The sequence below is a fragment of the Pleurodeles waltl genome, chromosome 8 (genome assembly GCF_031143425.1).
Source record: "Pleurodeles waltl isolate 20211129_DDA chromosome 8, aPleWal1.hap1.20221129, whole genome shotgun sequence".
NCBI lineage: Eukaryota > Metazoa > Chordata > Amphibia > Caudata > Salamandridae > Pleurodeles > Pleurodeles waltl.
The window spans coordinates 28,728,783-28,755,209 of record NC_090447.1 but is presented as its reverse complement, the minus strand read 5'-3'; the positions used below and the strand labels follow the sequence as shown (position 1 = coordinate 28,755,209).

Sequence of the window (26,427 nt, the reverse complement as noted above, 5' to 3'; positions counted from 1 at the left end):
CAGTTTAGCCTCTGCCAAACCGCCACATCTTCACTGGTACCGCCAGGGCGGTTGGATAGCCGGACCAGAGGACAGCGACTCCGGGCCGGCTGTCCACTGAAGACCGCCAGCGGTATAATGAGTCGGCTTTCTGCCAGGGTTTCCACAGCAGTAGCACCTCCAAGAAAACCCTGACGGAAAGGCTACCGGCGACAGGAAAGGAATTTCCTGTCACCGGCAGACAACTCCCCCAACCCCCCCCTGCAATTACAATGCCCCCCCACCCTACCTTCAATAACAGCACCACTGTCCCCCACCCCCCTTCCGTAACACCACCCTCCCTGCATGCACGCACACACACTCACACACACCCCGCATACCCACATTCACCAGTTTGCATACATACACTCATTCACTCGCACAACAGACACGCATTCACAGACATTCCAACACGCACTCATTTCTACAATCACACACGCATTCACACATGCATTAAAACATGCATACACACACACATTCAAACATGCATACACACTTACATTCACACACCCAGACATACACTCAGTCACACATGTACACACAACACCCCCCACCATCTCACCCCCTCCCCTGTTGGACGATCAACTTGCCTTGTCCGACGAGGAGGTCGTGCGCCAGGGAACGGGACCAAGCGCTTCCACTGCCGGCAGCGCACCGCCATCAGGACACCGCTCGCCGTATTACTGCTCGTAATACGGTGGGCGGAGTCCTTTTGGCTTGGCGGTTACCTTGGAAATCCTTCAGAACTCGTAATATGGTGGTCAGAACACCACCAGCACTGGCGGTCTTCTGGCGCCCGCGACTTCGGCGGACTGTGTAAAAGACCGCTGAAGTCATAATGAAGGCCCTAGTCTCTATATACGAACATTGCTAAACAAAAGGCGTTAGATATAATAAAAAATCTTGATACCCGTCCTGCCCTGATGTCGGATGCCAAAGAATTTATTATTGAACTACTAAGCATTGCGATGCAAAAAAAAATACTCTTTAAATTCTTTGATAAATACTTTCTGAAAGTCAAGAGAGTTTCCTTGGGCCCTTCTTTTGTACCAAATCTGGCCATACTTTATATGTATGATTTTGAAAAAAGCTTTCTCCTGAATGACAACAACAGATTTTGTGCCAACATAACTTGGAAACATTACATAGATGATGTTTTTTTAATTTGGCCAGGATCAGTCTCTGAATGTAATCTATTTTTTTAGTTGCTCAATCAAAACAACCCCCATATCAGTCTACTCTGTCATCTAGTTAGAAGGAGATACATTTAGTAAACCTGATGGCAAAGCATGAACAGGGGCTTTACTGCGTGTTGCTATTCTGTAAATGCACTGAAAAAACTCTTCTTTGCAGTACTCCAGTTTCCATCACGCAGCCTAAGTCAACCTGCAGTTTGGGCAAATTCTTCAGATTCTTTTCTTTTTTTATTAAGGGGAGGAGGGTGCGCGACCCTCCTCAGTGAGCCACTAAAAGACCCATTCCCCAGGGCCATTTTAAGGAAACGGGGTGCATGGCCGCCCCACAGTGAGCCAAAAGTGGCCACAGTGACCCAATACCATTGGGCCAAAACATATTTCGAAAGAGGAGGGGCCGCGCAGGCTCAGTCCCCAATCCACAAGGGGCTTTGGGGATCTCATCCCAGCGGCATATAAGGGTAAGGGGCCTGTGGACACTCTCTCTGACCCATTACTGGTTCTGGGGACACCATTCCCTGGGGCCTTAAATGTGATTACACTGGGGCCCACAGGGGGAGCCTGAGGGGCCCCTGCTGGCTCACCGCATGCACCCACCTTGGGTCCTGCAGGTGCAGCATTGCTCCCACTCGGCAGAAGCATCTATTTTTGAGTGCTTCCACATGGTGGGAGCAATGTGAGATTCCCTGCCCACAAGAGCGCGGGCAGGGAAACGAAAGTCTTCTCCCACCCGGCAGGAGCAAGAAGCATTTTTAAAGTTCCCACCGATTGAGAGGAGACATGCCTTCCCTGCCCATGTTCTTGCGGGCAGGGAAACTACTGTGTTCCAGATGAGGCCTACCTGGGACATAATAATTGAGAGGGCACCTGGCATTGGATCCCCATGGCCTTTACAATAATGATGGTCCTAGGGGATGTGGACCCCAGGGTCTATTAAGAATCGGGGCAAGGGGCCATGTGCCGCTCCTCTTTGTATTGGAGTTTGGCCCGGGGGATGGCGTCCCCAGGGTCTGTTGAGGCTGGGAGAGGGAGCCGTACGCCCCCGGGCCCTTTCTATTCATATCGGCTCAAGGGGATGGGCCATACACCTCCTCTCCTAAATAATGTTTTGCGCCGCCCCTGGCCCACCCCGAAGGAGGGGAGGATGTTTGTAGTAGCAAGAAAGCCCATTGTGGATGGTTCTATGGCTACATTTTGTATCTTGAAAAATGTTAATAAAACAACTCAGTGACTTGTACATGTTTTTTAATAAAGCTTTATTGCATTTTTAATGACAAGCAATTTTATTAAACATTGAAGCGTGTGAATTAATTAAATCTACATTTCATAACAATTATTTCATTATAATTATTGGCCATTTTATGACAAAGACACTACATACTACATGTGTTTTATGTATGTTGATACTCTGATCCCTTCATAAATCTTATAGGAGCACTATTTTGATGTCCTGACCCACAGACAAAGTCAGTGGCTCTGTGTTATTTAAAATGACACCCCTTATATTCAGCCATCTGCGCCTGTGGGAATTTGGACTTGGGTTGTGCGCAGAGGGGGGAAGGATGCAGGGCCTGACCATGCGCCACACATTTCCAAAGGCTGTACGCAGTGTGGGGTTGGCATTACATATATGTAGAAAAAGCTGTTTCAGGATCCAGACATGCAGCTGGGAATTATTCTAGGTTTATGACTTCAGTTAGGATACCTACAATGTACCCGGACTATAGATAATCTTTTCTTCTTGGTCCCACAATTGTTCATAGTGTAGATTTTACAGTTAGCATGAACAGGTGTGCTTCAATGTTTTTCTGTATGCCTCTATTTCTCAGAATGTTTCATTTCTTTTATTCCCCTTTAAGTGCTAAACTCACAACTTTTTCCTGGTATTTCATGTTTCTTCCTGTTATGTGTAGACAAATGAGCAGTCACTGGGACCAGACACTTTTATAATTCTACAAATATCTGTGCTTTTCTTCTTTCCTACTAGTCGGGTCTTTTATCATCTGTTTTTTTTAATCTGGTATTTGAATGTCCCACATATTTGTAATCTTATCAATTTAAGTAATTTTACAGTAACTGCACTTTTTTGGCTCCTGTGATGTCCACAGATCGGTCGGTATTTTTGCTGCTGTACTAAAATTCTTGCAAAATGTGCTGCATCTCTATATTTTAATACTTGTTTAGTGATGGTGCATGTTCGCTGATATCTTTGTAGGCTTTATAATCAGCAAAAGACCTTCCAACATTTACTGCAGTTGAATGCTTTTTGCCTTGGGTGTGTTTGTTAACTGCTTTGTAGGTTTTATGACTGACTGAAGTTATTTCCACATTCAGTGTATTTGAATATTTTTTCTCCTGTGTGTGTTAACCGGTGAATCTGCAATGATTCTGTCAAACTCCTTCCTCTTTCAAAGCAATGCTGTCGTTTGTTCGTTATGTATGTTTGTTGATGACTTTGTAGGCCTGATAATTGACTACAACTCTTCACACATTTGCTACTTTCTAATAGTGTTCTCTTGTGTGAATTCTCTGATGTGTCTTTAATGTTGAGGATTGACTAAAACTACGTGTGCATTTGCTGCAATGGTATGGTTTTTCCCCAGTGTGTGTTCGCTGATGTGTTTTTAGGTTTTGTAAATGACTAAAGCTCTTAACACATTCACTGCACCTGAATGGATTTTCCCCGGTGTGTGTTCTCTGATGTGTCTTTAATGCTGAGGATTGTCTAAAACTACTTGTACATTTGCTGCAATGGTATGGTTTTTCCCCGGTGTGTGTTCTCTGATGTGTTTTTAGGTTTTGTAAATGACTAAAGCTCTTTTCGCATTCACTGCACTTGAATGGCTTTTCCCTGAAGTGTGTTTTCATATGGATTTTTAGGTGGAATGAGAAACAAAAGCTCTTCACACATTCACTACACGTGAATGGTTTTTCCCCTGTGTGTGTTTCCTGATGCGTTTGTAGGTGTGACAGCTGACTAAAGCTCTTAACACATTCACTGCACTTGAATGGTTTTTCCCCTGTGTGTATTCTCTGATGATTCTTTAATGTTGAGGAATGACTAAAACTACTTGTGCATTTGCTGCAATGGTATGGTTTTTCTCCAGTGTGTGTTCGCTGATGTGTTTTTAGGTTTTGTAATTGACTAAAGCTCTTTTCACATTCACTGCACTTGAAAGGGTTTCCTCTCAAGTGTGTTTCCATGTGGCTTTTTAGTTGTGATGATAAACTAAAGCTCTTAACACATGCACTGCTCCTGAATGGTTTTTCCCCGGTGTGTGTTCGCTGATGTGTTTGTAGGTGTGATGATTGACTAAATCTTTTCGCACATTCACTGCATTTGAATGGTTTTTCCCCTGTGTGTGTTCGCTGATGGCTTCGTAGGTTTTGTGACAGACTAAAGCTCTTCACACATTCACTGCACTTGAATGGTTTTTCCCCTGTGTGTGTTCGCTGATGGCTTCGTAGGTTTTGTGACAGACTAAAGCTCTTCACACATTCACTGCACTTGAATGGTTTTTCCCCTGTATGTGTTCGCTGATGGTATTTTAGTTGTGATGAGAAACTAAAGCTCTTCACACATTCACTGCATTTGAATTTTTTTTCTTTTGTGTGTGTTTGCTGATGTCTTTGTAGGTGTGACAGCTGACTAAAGCTCTTCACACATTCAGTGCAACTGAACTGTTTTTCTCCTGTGTGCTTTAGCTCTAATGACAAACTGAAGCGCTCGCTGCATGTGTATGATTTTTCTCTCTCGGTTAGTGTCTTGGGGTCTTGTGTATATTTGTCTACATCCCATGACTGTGTTTCCTGAAGGGCCAACATGGCTGTTAAAGTGCATGTGTTGTTTTCACATTACCTGTATGCATGTGTGGTATTTTTGATGTTTGATGTTTCACTTCACAACAATATACAATGGTCCCTAAATACCTGTCATATTTATAAAATGTGTAAGTCTCTGGTATGGGATATTGTGTCTTTAAATTGGATAATGGTTTTCCATGCTTACGGGTAAACATTCAACCTTCTTCTGGTCAGTGCAAATTGGGACATCACTCTGTATTGTAGACAGCAGACCCCCTCTTTCTTTTATAATTCAGTTGTCTGGCTCCACTCCGTTGTGCTTTTCTCTGGTTGCTGTGGTTTGGCCAGAAAGAGTTTACAATACACCTAGAGCACTGAATGGCAATCTGTCATCATTTTAGAAAGCAAAGCACCGCTGTTACCACGTCATACAAATCCCATGATCAAAGCTGGTATGGACACTTGTTTACACAGTAGGTGGTTTGTCAGTGTTGTTGCCTTAATTTTCCAGAGGTCATTTCTTAGTCTTGTGGCGTGGCGGTGCACGGCTCAGACTCTTAGATCCACTGAATTGCTCTTGACTGCTTCTTCCAGGATCTGTCAGTTTATGTGCTGGTTCCTCTGTCTCTGACTGCACTTATGTTTTCCTGAATACTGATGCTCGTTATTTCTAAATGTTCTTTTGCAGATTTGCATCTTCAATATGCATAATAATCTTGAGCATTCAAGTTCTGTTCCCTGTTGGATGTAAAGAGATTTATAATTACGAGATGGAAACGGGATGGAATGTGAGTACACAATATTTAACAAGAGGCATCTCTTCTTTCCCATCTTTGAAACCTATCAAGGGGTATTCCACCATACATAGATATTTAACTAAAAGTCCTGTCGAACACGTCACATCTTATTTATTTCCAAAAAGGAGGTGATTTACTGGGGTTCACAGAGTAACTTAGTAAAGAAAGGACGCTCCCAGAGCACCCACATGCTACAGTTAAAGCTTTAGGTTGATGCACACGTCAAGATTTCATTTAAACAGGAATAGATTGTGTAAACAGAGATGGATCAGGATGTGCTGCTGTTTCTTCAGTTTCAGAACATATATAACAAAGGTAACTCTTCGGCAAGTTTATAACAGCGGTAACAGCACTCACACTTTTCTCAGTGCTTTGCTGTTCTCATTGGATCAGCTGAAGTGCCAGCTCCTGTCTTACCTTGCTGTTCGTGAAGCTATCTTTACCACCTCCCCCCAGCCCTCTTGAGGTTGGTTCAAGCATTTTTTGATCCTTCTAATCTGAAAGTTTGTCAATCGCCATGACATCCATCCATCTCTCTAAAACTAGCGCTGCCTACAATGCCTGGTTGTGGCCGACAACATTACTTAAACAAGTGACTCTTCAGTTCTTCCTAGATTAGATAAAGTTCAGATCCTGTTAATCATTTTAAGCTGCAGCTTCTTTCAGGGTGTTTTGGCAGAACAGAAGGAGGGGTTCATGACAGCGTACAACTTTTCCATTATGCCTTATGTGTAAGTCTGCAAAATTGGAACACATTGATGTCTATGCTTATGCACAAACGCAAATGAAAATAGGGTACATGTTTTTTTTTTTACATTATGCATGTAGATAAGGCAAGCAAAATTTGATTACATAATTTAATATTCAATAAATTGCATCATATGGGGCCAGATGTATCAAGCTCCCGGTTTGCATTTCCTAAATAGTGATTTTTAAGAACTGCAAAATGGGATGTATGAAAATTGCAATACGGTGATAGCGATTTCTTAAAAGTCACAATCGCTGTTACAGAATCGCAATTAGGGAATGGAACTCCATTCATCCCTATGGGCCTTTTACGAATTCGCAAATTAGGTAATGCAAACCCCAGGGTGCTGGGGGCCTAAGGCACCGTCTGATGCACCCCCAAAAAATATTTGTGACATGTGAAGCGCACCAATGCCCAAGGGGCATGTGTGCGCTACATGTCATTTTTAAAAATGCATTTGTAATGCATTTTTTAAAATTGCACATAGTTACCATCAAATTGGATTTGGTGGTAATTGCATTTCCTAAATGCCCAATTCGCATTTAGGAATTGCATGAATCATGTGTTTTGGAAATCGCAAATAGGAATTCCCTAATTGCGATTTCCTATTTAGAGAATTGCAATTTGCGATTCCCTAAATGGAGTCGCAATTTTAAGGAACCGCTATTTGTGCAATTCCTTAAAATTGCAATGAGAATTCCTTTCATAAATCATGAAATGCGATTTTGCATTCGCAAATGGTGGAATTTTGCGATTCGCACCGTTTGCGAATGCAAAATCCTTTGATACATCTGGCCCTTAGAGCCTGATTTAGAGCTCGGAAAACTCCGAATTTAGATGTCGAACAATAATTTGCCTGACATATTCCCACAGCCAATAAATGTGTGCATATTAATCAATTTTTGTTTTTCTACCTTTCCGTGATATTTGACTGAGGGCCTGATTCAGATCTTGATGGGAGTACCGCCGTGGCGGTGGTTTCAAAGTACTCCATCAAGCCAACGGAGTCCCGACCACCGTATTTAAATGTATTGCGGTTGAGCCGCCGACATCTAAATACAGCGAGCGGACCACCAAGACGGTGGGTGAGAAATCCGATGGAAAAGCGACGGCAGGACCAGTACTGCCAACATCTAAATCAGGCCCTTAGTGTTGTCAGTTGGGCAGAGCGGAAGGAGGTGTTCATTGTCAGGTGATGCAGCATTTCTACCTTCGGGCATTTCTTATATCCTTTCCTGTTCCTCACTCAAACCTGATGTCTCTGTACACACTCTACAGTGTTCACTGTTAGCCGAAACAGGGGCGTGACTCAATGCCTCACCCAGCAGAAGTTAGGCAATGGCCCGACAGTGAAGTGGTCATGATTGGTAGTGCAGGGATTACAAGCTTCATTACAGAAGCTCGCCTGGGGGATACAGAGCAGATGCACAGGTACGTACTTATAAATAATAATAATAGAAAATCTAGGATTTGTAAAGCGCTGCAAATCACTGTGAGGGTCTCAAGGCGCTGAATTGTAGGCATGGGGTGATTAAGCGCCCGATTTAGATTTTGGCAGATGGGTTACACCATCACAGCGGTGACGGATGGCCGTACACCCAAATATAAATACCATTATATCCTATGGCATTTATTCTTCAGCGGATGGGATATCCGTCACCTTTGTGATGGAGTAACCCGTCCGCTGAAATTTTAATCAGACCCTAAGTGACGTGCCCAGAATCACAGGATGTTGAGCCGACGTTGAGCCTCAAACCTGTTTCCTCCACTTCCGAAGGCAGGAGCTTAGGCCATTATGCCACATCAGAGAGGACACCTTCTCTTTGTTTTTTTGAGTGGGTAATCAAACACTACTCAATTATTAAGAATTCTGGTGGAATGCCCAGGGCTCAGAGGTCTGCGTCAGTGTAGCTGCGCCGGGTGGAAGAACTAGGGTTCCTGGCACTCGGCAGGGACAGCCGCAGATGGGCCCACTAGCCCCGCACTCGCTGCGCACCTTCATTAAATAGGTCCTGGGAGGAGAGAGGGGTGTTGGGAGGCGGTGGGTGGGGATAGGTGGGAGGTTGGAAAATGGTCGTCAGGCCTTAGCAGCAAATGAGGAAAGAACAAAGAGAAAGCAGTAAAAAATGAGTGAAAAGCAGGAGAAAGCACTCAGAAAACATGGGGAAAGGAAGTAGAAATGAGTAAAAATCAAGGGAATAGCAAGAGAAAGCACTCAGAAAAACAGGGTGGAAGCAGAACAGTGACACAGGAGAGCTAGGCCTGGACCTATGAGGCTGTTAATGAAGAAAGGTCAGAAGTTTGAATGGTCACAAGAATGCCAGGAAGTGTTTGAAAAGATTAAGAGCTGTATTGTGAATGTGGAGGAACCATTTAATGCCTATGAAGGTACTGCAGTAGCCACTGATGCAGTATGCACGATTTAGGGGCAGTTTTAATGCAATTGTATAAGGGCCATGAAAGAGTAGTCGCCTTTGCCTCAAAAACTTTAAGAGATGCTGTGATGAATGACCATAGAGAAGGACGCGTTGGCTTGCTGGGGGGTCCGCATCTTTTGGGGAATTATGTTTGTGGTACTGAATTTGAGTTCAGGACCAATCATTAACCCTTGACAGACTTGTTACACCACGAAGGGGGTGAGTAAATCAACCCCTCAGATTGCAAAATGGTTGTACCATTTGCAAGAGTATTCATTGGTCACCAAATATGTTCCAGGGGTCCATAATGTCAATGCCGATTCATTCTCAAGATTACCAATGCATGTGAAGTCAGATTACTTGGAAGGTGACTGGAGTGACAGTGGTGGAGTGCAATGGGATGAAAGCCATATCTGAGACTGAAGGCAGGTAAAGTTTGCAGAGTGATGTAATGATGTAAAAGATTATGGAGTTACCGAGTAGAAAGTCATTATCCAGAGCTGATGTTTTAGAAATAAATGATTATAAATCTATATAGCATGAGATGACTTATCAAGGTGGTATTTAGAGGCGAGGGGACCGATTGTTAGTGCCGTTGGTGTTACATGAGAGAGTTTTGAAGATGTTGCATGAGGGGCATGGTCGTATGTCTGGTATGAAAAGGAGGGTCCGAGAAGACTTTTGGTGGCCAGGCCTGGATCGAGACATGGAAAGATTTGCGAGATGTGTGTGTTGTGCATGCTGTGACAAGTCTCATAAGGTAATGGAAACACTAGTATTAACTATTGAGTTTCCGGAAGTATGGCAAAAGAGGGCGATGGATGTGTGTGGTCCATTTTAGTTGCCAAATATCAGTAGGAAGTATGCAATTTTCCTCATGGATTATTATTTTAAGTGGCCAGAGGTGGGTTTGGTCAATGAGGTAAAATCAAAGGCTATTATCAATTTGTGTGAGGAAATATTCAGGAGAGGGATATCCTGAGGAATTACTCACCGATAACGACCCAAAGTTTGCGTCAGAGAAGTTTGAAAGATATTTGGAGTACTGTGGTGAAAATCATAGAACCACTGCCACTGGACATCCTTGTGAAAAATGGTGCGGTAGAGAGATGTGTCAGGGTGTTAGGTGAAAATATACAACTTCCATTACATAACGGCTTGGAATAGAGAGAAGAAATTAAAAACGTGATATGGAGCTATAGGATAACTGATCATTCCATGACAGGAGGGCTACCTTTTGTGCTGCTGAAGGGTGGGAAACCATTGTACGAAAGGAGTTCCTGGTTGGATGAGTCGAGGAAAGGGGCGACATGTCAATAAGGCCAAGTTACGAAGGAAAGTACATGCAAATTAAATGAAATATGCCACATGTGAATCTCAAGAGTTGGAAAGAAACAGGAAGTGTGTTTAAGAAGGGAGATTATGTGAGGTGTACATTGTTTGTTGGAGGGAAGAAAGATTTCTCCAAATGCTCAGCAGCGAGACGGGTGAGGATGGTTGGAATATTTACAGCGAGGTTAGAAGATGGCAAGAGATGGAATGTAAGGAAAGTGGTGAGATTAACAAACATCCCAATTGGATGGGGAATTAAATGCAGATTTGGAACAACACGCAACATCTGGGGATTTGCATAAAAGTATACGTAAAAAAAAGTACCTTTGAGGTTGAAGGATTTTGTGTGATATTTACGCGGGGGGGGCATGCGTGGGCCCGGTATAGAATATGGTTCAGTGTATCAGCTTAAGAAGTTTATCACAAGTTATGTTATTTTTAAGATATTATTCTATAAATATGTGCACATAATATTGTATTAGTATACTGTTTCTGTTGAAATGATTTCTTATTGTGTAAAAAGGGGATTTGTTGTATTTTGCGTAGTCATTATAGAAGTCTTTTTGAGAATGTTTGGAGGAGTGTCCTTCTAGCGGCAGCTACTGTGTAAGCTTGCCCGGGCTGGTCACGTTTGTATCCTGAATTTATTTAACCTGTGCATTTTAGAAACTATCTTTTCAACTGATCAATGTTGTTAAAGCCTCCGACCTTTAAAAAGGGAAGACTCATGGCACAGTCTTTCTCGGGCAGCACACCGAGAATCTGGAAGTCCTTAACCCCAAAACTAAGCACCACCACCTGATTGGCAATCTTTAAAAAGGAGCTGAAAGCCATTCTCTTTCAAAGACACTTTGGCCAGTTGTCCTCTCAGCCAACCTCCCCAGTGATAATGTCCACTCCCGAGATGACTGCACTGGCTTCGTCTCAGCAGATCTAACCTTGCTGCTAACATCTATACCTGCACCTACAACCTGTAAGTCTGTTCCTTTGTAACAATCACAGTGAACCGCTGTCCGCAGCTATCTGCCCGCCACTCTGTGCCTTTAGTGATGATAAGAGCTAGCAACTCTTTGTACAATTGTATCTCTTGTAACAAAACCTGTTTGATTGTAAAGCGCTGTAACACCTCTGGGTAATGACCAAGCTATATCAAAATGCACAATATATAAATAAATCTTTTTGTGGGTAATAACTCTATGGCAGCATGGGGTAGGAGAGGGGCAAGGTATGTCAGGTACTTCAAAGGGGGGGCAGAATCTCTTGTCGCCCTCACTCAGACTCTCGTTCATTTCCAGACATCTCAACAGTACTTTGGAGGAGTCCTGCCGTTCACATGGTTGTCTGGCACCCTTCCTTCAATCTCCATCTTGTGCACCATTTAGGAGATGTAAAAATGGACTCCTGGGCTGTAACAGTCAAACAGCACACACTACGCCCATCCTACTACACAAACTGTAATATAGACGTGATATCCATGTCTCAGAGCGGAGGCGTGAAGGGCCTGGTCACATGGGACCTGCAGACGAGTCCACAAAGGAGAGACCAGTAGGCGCCTCTCCTGTGCAGGCATCAGGTTGAAAGCCATGTCCTGCAGGTGTAACAAGTTGCTGCCACTATTGTCAGTCCTCCACATCAGTGTGAGCTGGCAGTAGGAGGGGTGCACCACAGAGACATTCTCAGGATCGCAATACATTTCCATGCGGCTGTCAGTAGACACACATGACTACTGTTTGCGCGGAGGCCAAAAATCAAAAATATCCAAAGTCTCTGCAAGGGAATTCCGGGCCAGGGGCTCACATTCTCCAGAGCTATGCAGGGGGCCTTCCCAGCACAACAAGGTGCAACCTATTCGCATGCAACACAGCCAAAGTGTGCAGTAGGGTAGATGGATCCGTCCACCTTGTTGGCAGAGAGGGACATGGACACATTAAAGCAGAAGACGCGACTAAAAACTGCTGAGGATCCAAGAGTGCAGCTGCTATCGCGGGAAGACAATGCACACATTTGCAACATTAGAGTCATAGTATTCTTTATTCAGCAAAACTTCCCATAAAATCACATAAAATATAATATCATATACAATCTGCTCAATTAATCAGATCAATTCAATAAGTTTGTAATAAAACAAGTCTTTCAGTAACAGCATGATTACACAGGTAAAATCATGGTCTGTGATAAAAACCCAAATAACTAAAATCTATTATAAAATCACAATATCCTACGATTCAATACACAGTTTGGGGGCATAGATCAGGCCACTGCACCATTCAGGGGGGCTAATTGTTTTGCCTGATTGTCCACATATTTAACAAGAAACAGGAGACAGAAAACACAATAGATTGAGTTGTATTAGATCTTAGAATCCTAATCGATGTCTTAAAATCCCTGATCCCCACGTTGCGAATGAGCAGCAATATCCACTTCCTCCCGGATACAGGATATGTCGGACAAAAGGTGATAACATGCTCAAGGGATGCTATTGCCTCAGAACAAAAGGCTCTGAACGTGAATGTTGTCATTTAGCTGTAACTGTGAGAAGGACCAGGTTCCCAATTCGAAATTTCATCATATCCAGATAGCCTTCCAGGGAATAGTAGTCTTTCAACTCCAGGAAGGTTGCAGTAAGAGATCTCACCTACCACAAACTGTCAGTTTATCCCCTCGAGCATAGATTTCGGGATCCTGCATACGTTCTCATGAACTGTCCCGAGATTCTTGCACCCAATTTCAGTAAGGCAGCATTTTATACTCCTGAACCATGGTATCCTAGCAGCTCTAGCTTCAATATTTCGTCCAGGTCCATCCGATAGGGCAGGAGTTCAGCAGAGGCCCAGATGTTCAACCAATTCATCAGTGGTCTGAGGCCTGCTTTGTGAATGAGGGGTCCAAGACCTAACTCTAGCCGAAGGGGAATGAGTGGGGAACTAACAGAAAGATCAGTAAGGAGACGGAAAAAACTGTACTCAACTAGTTCCATATCACTTACATTCCCAAGTCCCTAAAGTTCCCCACCATATAGTGTTGCTCCAAGGGCTTGCAAGCTGTATATTTGGCGGGCTAGAGAAACTGGGCTAAATGTAGAGCCATCTAAAGTCCTCACAATGCCTCCTGTGTGTTTATCCAACTTGAGTGTACTCTTCTGTATCTGGGGCGTCCAACCAAACTGTTTCATGATTGTAAACCCCAATGTACAGACTCTCGCCAGGGGAACACCATTAAGCAGCGGATGGGAGTGAGCCGGCAAGCAGGAATTAAAAACCATAAACTTGGTTTTAGTAAGGTTAGTTTCCAGCGCGATCATGCTAAAATTGAAAACAGAAAAACCGAGTGCAATCACGCTATATAAACCCCAGCGCGATCATGCTGCGTGGAAAATAAACAGATAAAGTAGTCCAGAAACCATGCTGAAAACATGGAGCCTCGTATGTTTTTAGTAGTTTACCGGTGCTGTGTAGGTGGACTGAACTATAACATTAGTTTAACCTTAAATTATGTGATGGGTGGGTGTATGAGTGGGTGAGTATCTGTATGGGTCTGTGTGGATTGAGTGGCTGTGTGGGTCTGTTAGTGGGGGAGTAGTTGTGTGGGTCTGTGAGTGTGTGTGTGAATGGCTGTATGGGTGTGTGAGTGGGTGTGTGGGTCTGTGAGTGGGCGTATGAGTGTCTGTGTAGGTTGTGAGTGGGTATGTGAGTATTTATGTGTGAATGTGTGTGTGTGAGAGCGGCAATGTAGGTCTGTGAGTCTGTGTAGGAAGCAGGGTTCTGGTTGCAGTGCCCCTCCTCCCCTTTTTGCCTGCTTTTTAGATGCAACTTTGGCTGAAGTGCACTGGGTTCCTGCTAACCAGGTCCCCTGTGCCAGTGTTCCTTCCCTAAAACAAGACACCTAGTCACTTGACCCCCAAGTGAATAGGCCCTTCAGCCTCCCTGTAAGTACTTATTAAATAGTACAACTGGTACCTAGGGCCTGGATACTGAATAGGACCCCCCCCCCGAAGCTGCAGTACAACGTGTGCCACTCTGAGGGACCCAGCACCAACCTCATGCAGACTGCCATTACAGGCTGTGTGACAATATTGAAAACACGACATTGCACACACTTTGTGCCGTGTCCCCTAGAACACTGCTTGTAATACCTGTAAGTCACCCCTACAGAATGCCTTCAGCCTGAAGATAGGGTGCATTACATTACAAGGGAGGGCATAGCTGCAAGAGCAAATATGCCCCTACTATGTCTTTGTTGATTCTTAGACATAGTACAGGGATGTGGAATTCCTATCGCCCGACGCCCGGGACATCTTGTTTGGGGTCAAGGGCAACAAGTATTTATGTTTACTTTGTCCTTGGGACAAGTAGGCCCTACCCTCTGCAGCACAAACCCTTTGGCTGCTTGTTTACAGAGAGTGGAACTCTCCGCAGTTGAGGTAATGTGTTTCCAAAAGATAATGCTGTTCGAAGTTGTATTTATGGTTCATTATTTGAAAGCCTTCATTATTAGGGTGAGTGCTGTAAATAAATGTTTTAAGGTCACACTTCACTACTGACGTTGGTTCCAGTACAAAAAATATAAAATGTGTATGCACATGTTTGAAAAGTTTAGGCTATGAGGCTAAGTATAATGCTCCCAGAATGCTCTCTGATTAGATGCAAATGAAGTGTCATATAGTAAAATGTTTTGATGCATGCTAGTATTTCCCAAAAATATTTCTAATGGAAAATCAGTGTAACCATTTTCAACACGATTATGGGAAGCATGAAAATAAACAAACACTGACAAAGCCAACTGATCTGTCATATTTTTATAAGTCTTTTAGTTTCATCAATGCGTGTCTTGTTTTGACATGGCTTTTGTAACACTTTATTGCTGTGGGAGCTACCAGGCCCTCAACATTGTAACAAACATTGGCAAAAAAAAAAAAAAAACGTTTTTGAACTCTAAAAGCACACGTTGCCACCAGTGGCATAACAAAGGCCCTGCAGCCGCCCTCCAGGGGGCCCCTTCAGCACAGCACCTGCCCTGAGTGAGTCTGGAGAGGGGGCTCCTCCATGTTCTTTGCAAAGGGACACCCTCCAGTTTCGTCACGTCACTGATTGCCACTGTAGTTCCTGACACTGAACAAAACTACTTTGTGTGCCAATATGCTCCTTGTTGAAGAGCAGAATGCGATCACTCACAGTAAAGCCAGCCGAAAGAGAGAGAAATAGAAGTTAAATAAAAACAAAATGTCTTTGTTAACACCAGACCTAATTAGGGACCAAGACCCACATGTAGGTAGCTTTTTGCATGTCGCAAACAGGGACTTTCGCTGTTTGCGACGTGCAAAAAGCACATTGCGATGCACAAACCCAGTTTTGCGATTCGGTAACCTGGTTACCGAATCGCAAAACGGGTTTGCAACTCGCAATTAGGAAGGGGTGTTCCCTTCCTAATTGCGACTCGCAGTGCAATGTAGGATTGTTTTGCGAACACAAACCAATCGCAATTTGCACCCATTTCAAATGGGTGCTAACACTTTCGCAAAAGGGAAGGGGTCCCCATGGGACCCCTTCCCCATTGTGAATGTCACTGTAAACATTTTTTCTGAGCAGGCAGTGGTCCTGCGGACCACTGCCTGCTCTGAAAAAATGAAACTAAAACGTTTCATTTTTCGTTTTTGTAATGCATCTCATTTTCCTTTAAGGAAAACGGGCTGCATTACGAAAAAAAAAAAAAAAAAACTGCTTTATTGAAAAGCAGTCACAGACATGGTGGTCTGCTGTCTCCAGCAGGCCACCATCCCTGTGAGGGCCGCCATTCGCAAGGGGGTCCACCTCATGATTATTCATGAGGTGGGCATTTGCAAAGCCCTTGCGAATCACAGATGGTGTCAGGGACACCATCCTACATTCGGATTTGCGACTCGCAATTTGCGGGTCGCAAATCTGAACCTACCTACATGTGGCCCCAAATACTTAACGAAGGTCACAAAAGTGCACCCATGGTATATGTCGTACCCCTATAAAATATTTGTGAACAGTATTTTAGCATGGGTAAATACGCATGTGTAGATTTGCTCATGTGAAAATCTATTGAGCATTTGCAAGTTCATTTTCCCTCCAGCCACTTTCTTTCCAACCCTGGAAGAAGTTCTAATTCTGCCATTGTCAGGAGTAAATGTTCAACCTTTCTTATTATGGGAAAATATTAGAGAGAAGCTGGTGAAAATCTTTAAAACATGCAGGTTAGTAGGTTTGCAGACTCAAAGGCATTCCAGCCCTGGAACTATTGCTTACTGCTTCCTCCAGCCCCAGTATGCAGATCTGCAGAAAGGTGGCAAAATAAGGAAATTGCTACAGTAGGGATTGAAACTGCAAGTATTCAAGCCCTACTATGGTAGTAGCCCTGGCATAATCAGAGGGGCTATTATCAGAGCTCTTACATAATGAGATTGCTGCCATAATTTGGCGCCACACTACATGGCACCAAAGGGACAAGTAGATCTTTTTACAGGACAAGTAGATTTGAGAAGCAACCTGTCCCCTGGACAAGTAGATATTTTAATAAATTCCACACCCCTGTAGTAAATGAACAGGGAAGCCATTTTAAAAACATGTGCTGGACACTGGTCACTACGAGTTCCCCAGTTACATGACGGCGTCTCTGAACCTAGGGATGTTTGGTATCAAACATCTCATATTAACAAATCCTCACTGATGAATTTATTAATACATGCTCCCAGGGGGCACCTTAGAGGTGCCCCCTGAAAAACCTACCAACTGCTGGTGAGCTCACTGACCGGTTCTGGACAGCCTGCCACCAATAGTTGACAATCTGACCTCCCAGGGGGAGAGCCTCCACTCTTGAGAGGTCAGAAACAAAAGCCTGTTCTGGCTGGGGTGTTACCCACAGGCTGACCTGCATTCCAAGGCAGGAGTTTCAAGGAAGCCCACTGTCTTTGATATGCAGAACTGCCCTTCCTCAGAAGAAGGTGCCAAACCCCACTGACTCAGGGCCCATCTGCCACCTGGAGAGGCAGGAAAATTAGCTATGTAGGAGGCGTGTCACACTTCCAGACTGGAAACACCCCTCTGGTGGACAGCCTGAAGTGGACATCACTTTAGAAATTCCATCATCTTGCACGTGGTGGAATTTAGGAACTCTGGTTAGGGCGATGCCCACTCCCCACAGGAAGTGGTCATCTAGGGGGTGTAGTGACCCCAAGGGTAAGTAGCCCATTGAGATCACTACACCCCTTCACTCCGCTTAATGCCCCCTAGATTGAGTATTTGGGGGACCCTCTCACACCAGATCCTCATTTCTTTCCTGGACACAAAAGGAGATGTAGACAAGACATCTGCTGAACTAGAGAACCGAAGAGCACGACTGACTCGGCACCAAACCTGGCGGCCTGCCTGCTGCATCCGACCCTGGAGGAGCAACTGACCCGTCCTGTCATTGAAGCCTCCAAGAAGACAGAGAGCTGCCAGTGCTCTGCAAATCGCCAAAAAGAACTCCCTTGGAATGGAGGAGCTGCTCCCCTGCATCCCCAGGCACCCAAGAAAGAGCTGAGAGGACCAGGCCCACCACTGTACCTAAACCAACTAGCCCATGTTGAAGTGGGCCAATGGGGTCAGCGTGGTCCCCAGGCCCTCCAGAATAGAAGCCCATCCTGTGCTCACCCACTGTAGACTTCACCACAACTTCTACAGACTGTTTCGGCAGATCCCCCATGCAACGGCGAGTGACCAGGAGGCAAAACCCGACATCCAAGGACACCTCTGCACACGTCCGTCCTGGACCCAGAAGGGGAGAACCAAGGATGTCCCCGGGTCTCCCCACCTCATGAGACCTGAGCACACTTTTTGTCTTGGTCGGACTGGACCCCCAGTCCATGCCTGCAAATTGTTTCTGAGGGTTCCCCTAGAACCTCGAGGAACTTTAGTGCTGGACCTGACAGCAGAAGGCACCCCTGCACCCGCACCTTACAGCCTGAGGAGGAATGGACCAACTGTGTCCCCACTAGCCCTAGGATCCCAAGGGTTGAGCCCCTCTGTGGGTTCCCCTGAACTGTCCTTCCAGTCCATCCCTGCAGCGACATGGTAAGCGGACCAATCCCCATAGACTTAAATGGTACACCCGATGCAGTAACACACTTCTGGCCCCAGGCGCACCAGAGCTCCCCGAAGTCAATCAACGTGGACTTATAGAGCAGGAGCTTCTCACCCCAGGGTGTCCCCTTGTGCTGGGGGTTGCTGCTGACCTTGTCAGGGTGTTGCTGTCGGCCGAAGACACAGGTTTTGAGCTGCTTTCTGAAGTCCTTCAGGGAAGGGGAGGAGCGCAGGTGGAGGGGGAGATTGTGGGGCCTGCTCAATGGGGTCACGCAGCGACTGCCATTAAGGAGGTCTGCGGGAGGGGAGCAAGGTTAGAAAACTATGGCGGGGCACGTGGGGCCTGAGCAGGAGCATACAGGGACACAGTGACAGCAAAAAGTGGGAAGAGAGCAGGAAGGCTGGAGGGGGCCTCAAGGGGACCAAGTAGCAGCAGGCTAAGGAGGCAGCAGTCTGGGGCAGAGGCACTGTGCTGCAGGTGCTATGTAGCACTTTGTAGCAGTGCCAGGGGGAGCTAGAGGGGCCTGCTCAATGGGGTGCACAGCAACTGTTATTAAGTAGGTCCTGGGAGGGCAGGGTGGCAAAACGATGGCAGGACACAGGGACAGCAAAAAGTGGTAAGAGTGCAGGGAGGTCGGGCTGAAGGGGGCTAAGCAGGCAGCAGGCTTAGGAGACAGCAATCTGGGGCAGAGGCACTGTGCTGTATGTGCTATGAAGCGCTTTGCAGCAGTGCCAGGGGGGGGAGCTGGAGGGGCCTGCTCTGTTGGTGTGCCCCATACTCACCTCAAGTTCAGAAGAAGAGTTCTGTAAGCCGTTGCAGAGTGCCTGTATGCAGTGTCTGTTTTCCCCCTATAAGATAACACTAGGCACCAAGGCTGAAAAGCACTTCTTTAATCGGATGCCCCAGTGCCTCCCGAAGTGACCTGTTGGTGCTGCTTTGGACCTTGCCCTGTACTTACCTTAACTCCAGAAGATTGGTCCTGTAAGTCATTGCTAAGTACCAGTATGCAGTATATGTTTTTCCCCTACAGGATAACATTACCACTCCACAAATTGCAGTGTGTCAACTTTTGAAAACTAAAAAAACCAAATCATAACTCAAAAAGTACTTGTGGGTGTGTGAGTGGCTGTATGGGTGTGTGAGTGGCTCTATGGGTGTGTGAGTGATTATGTGGGTAAGTGGGTCTGTGAGCAGCTTTATGGGTCTGTGAGTGGATCTATGGTGGTTGTGTGGGTCTGTGAGTGACTGAATGGGTGTGTGAGAGATTATGTGGGTCTGTGAGTGGGTGTGCGAGTGGCTATGTGAGTAGGTGTGTGAGTGACTATGGGTCTGAATAGATGTGTGAGTGGCTGTATGGGTCTGTGAGTGGGTGAGTGAGTGAGCTGTATAGGTCTGGTGTGTGAGGCCTATAACTTAAAGTACGGGGGGCCACAGGGCCCCACTCCCCAGGCAGATTTCAGCCCCGGGGACCCCCCTCTCCGGATTATAAATCCAAGTAGAGAAACAAATGTATGGACACATGCCTAAATAATTGCTTAGAAACATATGACAGGAATATTTCTCGGGATATGTGTGCAAAAATTATGAATACATGCACTGGAACACATTAGCAAGCTTGTCTGAGTTCACGTATAAAAACATATGCATTGACAAATGTATAAAAACGTATGAAACCCTTCCTATGTACATGCATACAAACGTGGTGCAATTACCAATGCATGCATGGAAACGCATCAGGACGCATGCGCAAGCTAGATGAGAGTACAGCCCAGTACAGGGATCGGCGTGGCAAACAGTGTTTTTTAACTCCCAAACCACAGAATGGAGGTGTTTGTGGTTGTGGGAATGTGTTCCATGACATCCTTGCTACGAGTGCGTGGAAACATGAGAATACACCAATGGTAACGTGTTTGCAAACATGGTCAAGCGCACACACAGGTACACATACAAGGTAGCATGCCCCGGGAACATACAGGGGTACACGCAAAGGCGACTGTGTCTAAGGCCTCTGTGCGCTGCCGCTCCTCTCGCTGGATTCGCCCTCTCAGTTTAAGCGCTATACTCGGTCCAGGGCACCAGATTTCTCCTTCCCGATGGCAGGACTCGTCAGAGGAGGCCCAGGGCGCTGCGGGGCCGCACCAGAGGCCCGGTGGGCGCTATACAACGAATGCTAGCAGCAATGTGAGCAGGGCACGTGGGAGCAGCCTTCCCCCACACCCCGTCTCGGGCCTGACGGTCAGTCCTCGTGTCCCAGGATGGGAGGAGCCCCCCCCCACCACATGCTGTACCTGCTCAGACTGCCCGGATGTACTGAGCCATCCAGGCGCTAACCTCGGTCGCAATGAGCGCTACACCGAGGCTGCAGCGGCTAAAACACGGCCCATCCGACCCGTCTAACAGGAAGCTAGCGCCTCGAGGCTGCGGGGGGAGCACTGCACCCCTCCACCGAGGCTGCAGCGGCTACAACACTGCCTACCCGACCCCGTCTACCAGGAAGCTAGCGCCTCGAGGCTGCGGGGAGAGCACTGCACCCCTCCACCGAGGCTGCAGCGGCTACAACACTGCCTACCCGACCCCGTCTACCAGGAAGCTAGCGCCTCGAGGCTGCGGGGGGAGCACTGCACACCCCCTCGAAGTCTCCAGCAGACGGGGCCAGAGTATCTGGACCTCAAACAAACATTTGCAATGCAACGGGTCTCGCATTACCCCGAGTTAGAGCTATTAGCGTTGTGAACTCCTCACCGGACTTTCTTACCACACTAAATGCAAAGAAAAACACGAGCGAGAAAGCGCTGCGAAATAAAGAGAAAAAGTAACCGGAAACCGGACGGAAAACACGGAGCCACGCACGTTTCCGCTGCGCTGGAGGCGGGCTAAACACCGGAAGCCTGACGTGTACATGCAGATCACGAATGGAAACAAGCGGATTTTAAAGTGAAAGCCCACGAACCAATGAAAGTGGCTAACGTCACATGGGCGTGGTTAAACCCCCGTAGAGCCGTGTGGCCAGATTGGGCTACATCACGCACAATTGGGCTATATTTGTGCTACAGAGAGATTAGAAGGGTCGGGGCGCTCCCCCTGGAGCCGCTGCCAATCCCACGCGGCCTACCGGTTAAATAGCGCCTCGAGGCTGCCGGCGCTGTAGGGACCTGTTCACCGAAGTTCTTCACTCACTCACCCGTGCTGTGCAGCGAAAGGGGCCTCTTCTGCCGGATGCTCAGTTCTCCCTCTCCAGGTGGTGCCCTCTGTGCCGCCCACTAGCTGCAGGTCTGCCGCGGCGCTAGAGTGCTGAGCGCCTGGATACCGTGGTGGTGGATGCAGCGCTAAAGTGCTGAGCGCCTGGATACCGTGGTGGTAGATGCAGCGCTAGAGTGCTGAGCGCCTGGACACCGTGGTGGTAGATGCAGCGCTAGAGTTCAGAGCGCCTGGATACCGTGGTGGTGGATGCAGCGCTAGAGTGCTGAGCGCCTGGACACCGTGGTGGTAGATGCAGCGCTAGAGTTCAGAGCGCCTGGATACCGTGGTGGTGGAGGCAGCGCTAGAGTGCTGAGCGCCTGGATACCGTAGTGGTAGATGCAGCGCTAGAGTTCAGAGCGCCTGGATACCGTGGTGGTGGAGGCAGCGCTAGAGTTCAGAGCGCCTAGACACCGTGGTGGTGGATGCAGCGCTAAAGTGCTGAGCGCCTGGATACCGTGGTGGTAGATGCAGCGCTAGAGTGCTGAGCGCCTGGATACCGTGGTGGTGGCAGCGCTAGAGTGCTGAGCGCCTGGACACCGTGGTGGTAGATGCAGCGCTAGAGTTCAGAGCGCCTGGATACCGTGGTGGTGGAGGCAGCGCTAGAGTGCTGAGCGCCTGGATACCGTAGTGGTAGATGCAGCGCTAGAGTTCAGAGCGCCTGGATACCGTGGTGGTGGAGGCAGCGCTAGAGTTCAGAGCGCCTAGACACCGTGGTGGTAGATGCAGCGCTAGAGTGCTGAGCGCCTAGACACCGTGGTGGTAGATGCAGCGCTAGAGTGCTGAGCGCCTGGACACCGTGGTGGTGGAGGCAGCGCTAGAGTGCAGAGCGCCTGGATACCGTGGTGGTGGAGGCAGCGCTAGAGTTCAGAGCGCCTGGATACCGTGGTGGCGGAGGCAGAGCTAGAGTTCAGAGCGCCTAGACTCCATGCTGATGGAGACCGGAGTGAAGGTCGGGAGAGCTGACTTGCTGCTCACTCAGGAGGGACTGAGCCTGAAATAGAGAGGGGCCCTGGTGTCAGCACATGAGGGGCTGGGGCAGGTGCTGTCCTTCAAACGGCCAATCAGAGATAAGGGAGGGGAGGCGTGCTATTCCCCCGCCCACCTACCTATACACAGGGCCACAGCCCTCCCCATTCACAGAATATGCTCCCAAAACCCAAATGAGGTTCACTGCTGAAACCATCATGCACACGCCACAAGCTGGTCCTGCACTAAGCGCAACCACACACATGGACACATCACACCTCCTCACACAGTATAAACTTCACAGGTACTGACCTCCCACACTAAACACAACCACACACTGAAAGCCGCCACACAAGGAACCAACCACACGCCCTCAGTATAAACTTTACATTTACTGACCTCTCACACTAAACACAACCACACCCTGTGTGATGCTATTAATTGTGTTTGACCAATGACTTTCTGTTTCATCACTGTGCATATTAGTTGCTCAATGTTCACCAGTAGCACATTACATGTTGTGTACAGTTTAGCTGCCTATTGGCTTTAACATGGCATTAGCCATTACATTCTGTGTTTGGGTTAGCTGCCTATTGGCTTTGACGGGGCATTAGCCATTACATTCTGTATTCAGTTTAGCTGCCTATTGACTTTGACATGGCATTAGACATTACATTTGATATTTAGATTAGCTACCTATTGGCTTTAACGTGGGGTTAGACATTGCAGATGAGCTGTGTTTTTCCAAGCTGTGTTTTTCCACGTGATAGAGCAGGCTGTGTTTTTCGCACCAGACTATAGCTGATAAGAGAGAGTACATTTGGGGGGTCATTCTGACCCCGGCGGTCTAAGACCGCCGGGGCCAGGGTCGGTGGGAGCACCGCCGACAGGCTGGCGGTGCCCCGCAGGGCATTCTGACCGCGGCGGTTTGGCCGTGGTCAGAAGAGGCAAACCGGCGGTCCCCCGCCGGTTTACCGCTGCCCTTAGAATCCCCCATGGCGGCGCAGCTTGCTGCGCCGCCATGGGGGATTCTGACACCCCCTACCGCCATCCTGTTCCTGGGGGTTCGCCCGCCAGGAACAGGATGGCGGTAGGGGGTGCCTGGGGGCCCCTGCCGTGCCCATGCCAATGGCATGGGCACGGCAGGGGCCCCCGTAAGAGGGCCCCGCAAAGTATTTCAGTGTCTGCTAAGCAGACACTGAAATACGCGACGGGTGCAACTGCACCCGTCGCACCCCTGCAACTCCGCCGGCTCTTTTGGAGAGCGCCCGCCGGCCCAGCGGAAATGTTTAAATGCCCGCCGCAGGCCTTTTGACCGCGGTGCGGTCATTCGAGGACGGTACCTTAATCAGGCCCTTGGTGTTTTCCTTTCTTCTCAGCCTTGGGAAGAAGAGGGGTCTAGGAGATCTGGCCAGTCTCCAAAGGCTTGCTTAGTTTTTCCGAGTCTGAGAGGAGGGGGCACGTTTTTGGAACGATGGCTCTGGACAACGGCAGAGTTAGTTAGATTGCATCTGCTTGACTTCAGACCGGAACAGAGACGTCAGTTGCCTGTCTCCCGTTTGCGTAGAAAATCTCTTTCTCGCAGTTGACCTGAGTCGTCAGCTTGCAGACTCCAGAAAGATGAAGCAGTAATAGGCCCTACAGTGATGCAACTTTGACTTTTATGCTTTGCTTTGAAGTTATGCTATAATATAATCACATGTATTTGCAGTGTTCATTGCAACTGAGAAGTACTTTGATATGTTTTGCTTTCATTGCTGCGGCTACTTTTGAACGTGTGTTGGCAATCTACTAATTTCGTCTCTCGGGAACCTCCTGGTGAAGTAATAATAACTATAAATGTCTTCTTTAAACTCAGAAGTGCATTCCAGAGCGGTTCTGTAAGCTCGGTTATGAGATAAAAGCAGGAAAGTAGAACACCCTGTCAGTCACCACACACAGAACACACCTCCTCACACCGTATAAACTTTACATTAACAGACCTCACACACAAAGCACAAACACACCCGGAAACAACACACGTCCTCAGTATAAACTTTACATTTACTGACCTCCCACACTAAACACAACCACACACGGAAACAACACACGTCCTCAGTATAAACTTTACATTTACTGACCTCCCAATCAGCACACATTTACCACACAACCAGCGCGTCATAGCGCACTGAAGACGCTGCAGGTCAGGGAGAAGCTGTAAGTTCATTCACCGTCGCTTTCTGCCAGAAAGCGCACCTCACTGCGAATATTCGCATTTATTCATGAGAGTTCTGGGGGCGCCTGAGCCATTCAGAGGAAGTTACACACCCCTGCTTCGTTTTCGGGGTACATCTGACGTTCCTGCCGGTGGCCACGAGCTTTGTGGAAAGCCCAGGAGCGGGTTGGGTGAGGCGGGAGGGAGGTCCAAATTAGGGAGGCAGAGAAGGTCTCACCACCTATGGCTGAGTCGACTGCAGGGTTTAAACTAACTCATCTTCTTCCTCACTTGTCCCGCTTGAACATTATGTTAACATTTCTAGTCTTCTGAAGGATGCCAGGTTGTACATTTACCTAACCCAATGCTTCTCATTCTCTCGACCCCAAATGATAAACTGCTGAGCCAGCCCAGCCAGGATGAGCGACCGCTTCGCCTCCATGTTACAGACTCCTAAACCTATTCAGCGGACTGATCTACCAGCCGTGGTATTTCAATGTTTCCTGTGTTTGGTGTCAACTTCTGGGCGCTATACTGGAATATTAAAGATACAGGCCCATATTTATACTTTTTTAGCGCTGCATTTGCGTCGTTTTTTGACGCAAAATTGGCGCAAACTTACAAAATACCATTGTATTTTGTACGTTTGCACCACTTTTGCGTCAAAAAGCGGCGCAAATGCGGCGCTTAAAAAAAGTATAAATATGGGCCACGGTGTCCACATGTGCATGCAAGCAGTGTCGTCTGGCGGGATGTGCAGCACGTATGCATGTGCAGAGCACGTGTGCATGCACACGACACAGCCTGTTAGCGGGTGTTACACGGAGGGACGGTGCATAACTAGGCTGCTGCACTGTGCACGTATGCATGTGTGCAGAGGCTGGGCAAACACAGGACTGCACCCTACAGGTGCAGGGTGCGCACAAAGAGGGGCGACCCAGGGCTGAACTTAAGTGGGGGGTGGTCTAACACTGCAAGGGGTGGTCTGGTATCAACATACCACCCACAGGGACCGGGGCCATCCACATTGCTGATCTGACAAGGACTGAACGCATAGATTCACTTGCCACCCAGTCATTCTTGCATTCAGCCACTCACCCATCTGCGGCCCTGCAGGACTGCCAAGGCCTGGAAAAAAAACACCCCTGCTATGTCGTCCTGCCACGGTCTTTCAAGGATTATCCCAGTGCAAATCTTCAAGATGTTGTCTGCAGAGGCAACCAACATTAAAATGCGTGTCTATTACAGTAATCCGGAGTGGCCATCTAACCAAAAAAACTGTGTGCTGGCATAACACAGTGTGATAAGAATCCGCCCTAGGCCTCTTGGCTTTAACATATGATCCTCTCAATAAGTCAGTCCTACTGCACACATTGTCGTTTTTCATAATAAACAGATGGAACCTATGGCATGGGTTCATTAAGAAAAAGTAATCAGACTTAAAACCCTTATCGCTAGCTCATCACCAAAACCATCTCAGACCCACCATAGCAGGCACAAGCTTCTCACAAGGAAGGCATCAGGAAAAGAGTCACAAAATTACCAATGCCTATAAATTACTGTTGGGAGAACTGCTTAGGAAGGTCTAACAAGGACAATCACAGAGCAAATCTTGGACCCCAGGGGTTTACTC

General features: G+C 47.2%; 1 protein-coding gene across 2 annotated transcripts; it reads right to left on the bottom strand.

Moving 5' to 3' along the window:
- Nucleotides 1-2,484: 2,484 nt before the first annotated feature.
- LOC138249682 (zinc finger protein 271-like) lies at nucleotides 2,485-22,608 on the bottom strand. 2 transcript variants are annotated; one of them, XM_069203649.1, is made up of 2 exons: nucleotides 21,576-22,608; nucleotides 2,485-5,753 (listed from the first exon to the last, which is right to left on the bottom strand). In XM_069203649.1, exon 2 carries the CDS (start codon nucleotides 5,034-5,036, stop codon nucleotides 3,714-3,716), a length of 1,323 nt encoding a protein of 440 aa, XP_069059750.1. In that variant the 5' UTR covers nucleotides 5,037-5,753; nucleotides 21,576-22,608; the 3' UTR covers nucleotides 2,485-3,713. The 2 variants fall into 2 exon arrangements, with proteins under 2 accessions (XP_069059750.1, XP_069059751.1); XM_069203650.1 differs by lacking the exon at nucleotides 21,576-22,608 and adding an exon at nucleotides 21,101-21,192.
- Between the last annotated feature and the right edge of the window lie 3,819 nt (nucleotides 22,609-26,427).

Coding starts and splice junctions, on each gene's coding strand:
- LOC138249682 (XM_069203649.1), bottom strand. CDS start 5,036: ATGTTGGCCCTTCAGGAAACACAGTCATGGGATGTAGACAAATATACA.